Source organism: Monoraphidium neglectum, assembly GCF_000611645.1.
Source record: "Monoraphidium neglectum strain SAG 48.87 unplaced genomic scaffold scaffold04340, whole genome shotgun sequence".
NCBI classification, from domain to species: Eukaryota; Viridiplantae; Chlorophyta; class Chlorophyceae; order Sphaeropleales; family Selenastraceae; genus Monoraphidium; species Monoraphidium neglectum.
The window spans coordinates 1,645-4,652 of NW_014009289.1; the positions used below are offsets into that span (position 1 = coordinate 1,645).

General features: G+C 70.0%; 1 protein-coding gene across 1 annotated transcript; it reads right to left on the bottom strand.

The window, feature by feature from the left end:
• Window positions 1-1,061: 1,061 nt before the first annotated feature.
• Window positions 1,062-2,960, bottom strand: MNEG_14231 (hypothetical protein; the record flags this gene model as incomplete). The annotated part of the gene is made up of 3 exons (XM_014037297.1): window positions 1,062-1,206; window positions 1,385-1,585; window positions 1,810-2,960. The coding sequence occupies 3 exons, from the start codon at window positions 2,958-2,960 to the stop codon at window positions 1,062-1,064; spliced, it is 1,497 nt and encodes a 498-aa protein (XP_013892751.1).
• Window positions 2,961-3,008: the final 48 nt, after the last annotated feature.

A 3,008-nucleotide genomic window follows, 5' to 3' on the forward strand; every position in this document is an offset into this window, starting at 1 on the left:
GCTCGCCTACGACAGCCATCACCACATGCAATCACCCGTCCGTCTGTGACGGCCAAGCGCGTTTTGCGAGCATGATTTGTGGGTGCATCCCATTTGCGCGCCGCGTTTGACGCCAGGCCCAACGCGCGAGAGCGGCACCCAGTGTGCGGATTGTGACTCTGGGTCGGCGTTCACGCGCCGCCCCGCCCTTTGTGACTTTGGCCCCCGTCAAGGTGCAGGGATCCAGCCGCGGCCTGGCCGAAGCTGCCACCAACGGAACGCCTTGCATGGCAGAGCCAGGCGGCCCCTGCCCCTGTTGTCGCTGGTGTCCAACTAACGCACTTTACTAGTTTCGCACGAACTGCCGCCCTCCGATCAAAGGAAGCCGCCCTTACGAGCGGGGCCATTGTGTCCGGGTCACACTGCTCACCACTGTCATTGTGGTCTCACCCAGTTTATCCTGGGTTTACTAAAGCATGAACGCGCCCCGCTGTGGCTACCGCAAGGCACGCGGCAACCTCTGACCGCAATCTGCGGGTTTGATTTTGTTTGTACGACCATACGCACGACCAACACGACGCTTTGTGACACAGAGTAAGGACGGCATCCACTGGGCATGCGATCTGAGAAGGGCGCGACATTCCAGCGCAGGGCGTGCATGCATTGGCCGCTCGCCTGCCCGGGTGGTCGGCGGGGGGGATGGCTGCGCCAGGCAATGCGCCGGGACGAGCGGCCGAGGGCTCGGTCCCGCTACACGCACATTGGACAGCGATTGAAATTGGACGCCAGCTCTGCAATTGCAAACCCAGGGCGGCCTGGCGCGCGAGAGGACGGCTCTGAGACCCCGTGGACGCCAGGCTTTACGGCCCTGGAAAAGTGCTCAACAGTCAATTGAGTTAGGATACATGCGCCAGGATTGTGATGGCGCCTCCACGAGTCGCGCCGCAGGCTCACAATGCGGACGCCACGCGCGCCCCTTGGTGCTTCGGCCCCATGCGCCGCGCCTCGCCGCAGGAGCGCAATGCGGCGCCTTGCCGCCGCGTTTTGAAGCAGCGAAACCAGATCAGGTCGATCAAACCAGATCACGCTGTCGTGCCGTCGCCGTTTTCGGCCTCGACGGTGATGCCTCCTGCGTCCTTCTGCAGGTCAACGATGCGGCAGCCGTCCAGCCAGTGCACGGCGCGTGCGGCGTCCAGCTTTGACGCGAACGATAAGAAGGCAAACTCCCTGTGGTGCCGGGGGCGTGGATGTCGTGGTGGTGGTGGTGGTGGTGATGGTGTGTGTGTGTGTGTGTGTGCGTGTGCGCGCGCGTGTGTGTGCGTGTGGCGTCCGCATGCACTCGCGCTTGCGTATGCGCTCCCGTGCATGCCCCCCACAAGATGCCACAGAACCAAGTCGACACCACCCCGCATGCCAGAGCCCAACCCCCTTCCGGACGCCAAAGTCAGCGCAGCGCCCCGCCCCGCGCCCCCGTGCCCCCGGCTGCACTTGCCTGTTGACCTTCTTTCCGCGCCCCCGCATCTTGGTGTTCCACATCACTTGCACATCAGTGATGCGCCCGTAGGGGGAGAACCACTGCAGCAGCATGTCCTCGTCCACCCACCAACTGCAGTGCAGTTCCCAGGAGCAAAATGCGGTCGAGGCGGGCAGGGGTTTGAAGGTGGGGTGAGCAAGGACGGAGATGGGATCTGACCTAGCGTGCGGGTAGCCCGGTCCCCCACGGCCCGAGCGAGGCGGTGACGCGGACTGGCCACGCTGCGAGTTGGAAGGCGGCCGGGCGGGGCAGGTGCACTTGGAGGCGCACGGCCGCCCGCGCGGCGGCTGCCTCACCCCAGGTTGCCCAGGAACAGGCGGGACGTCCTCGGCTCAGCTAGGTAGTCATCCCTGCCGCCCGCCGGCGGCCGCGGGCCGCCGCCGCCCCAGGCCACCGGCAGGCCCAGCACCTGCTCGGGTGCGTCGCTCGCCGGGCCCGCGGTGCTGCCGGCTGCGCCGCGGCCCGCTCCCGCGGGGCCGCCTGGCAGATACTCTGAAAGCGGCTTGGAAAGGCTCTCGAACAAAGCCAACGCGCCGTCCTCGTTTCCGCAGCACGGCACAGCCGCGGAAGCCGCCTGCTCGTCCCACCTGCCGCCGCCGCAACCGCTGCCGCCGCTCCCGCCGCCGCCCGCGCCGCCAGCGTCGGCGTCAGCGCCGCAAGGAGGCCCGGCAACGCGACCGTCCGCGCCCCAGAATTCGTCGAACAAAAATGGCACGCCTGCCTCCTCCCCGTGCTCTGAAGCCGCCCGCTCAGAAGCTGCCCGCTCGGACGCGGCGCGCGACGCCGGCGCGCGCGGGCTCGAGCCCTGCGCGAAACCGCCGCCGCGCCACTGAGACGCGGGTGTCGATGCGCCCGGCCCGTGCGCACGCGGGCTCGCGCCGCCGCTGGAACCGCCGGAGCGCTTTGGCAGCGGGGCACACAACGGAGGCGCGCCGCTGCCGCGGCGCTGCTGCTGCTGCTGTTGCTGCTGCTGCTGCTGCTGCTGAGGCAAGCGCGCGTCCTGCCCATCGGGTGCTGTTGCCGCCGCCGCCCCCGCCTGCCGCGCCGCGCCCGCGAGCAGGGGACCCGCGGGCACGCAGGCGCCCTGCAGGCTGCCGCTCCGCGGCAGCAGCGGCCCGGGGTCGAACGGCGGCAGGGGCGGCGGCGGCGCGCCCCACGGGACGGTCCCTGCAGGAGACGAGCCCATCGCAATCTGCGGCATCCCGACCCCGGCCGCGGTGCCAAACACGCCCACGAGCGCAGCCAGGGGGCTGCCGCCCGCAGGGCTGCCGCCGAAAGGGCTGGGGCCGAACGGGCCCGCAGAGAAGGGGCTGCTGCCATAGGGGCTGCCGCCCATCGGCGAGCAGCCGAAAGGGCCAGAACCACCCACCAGCGGGCTGCTGCCGCGCACCAGCGCGGCACCGAGCGCCGCCGCGTCGTGCACGCCGCCCCCCCCGGCCCCGAGCATGGCGACCGCGGCGGCGGCGGCCGCCGCCGCGGCTGCGTACGCGCGCGC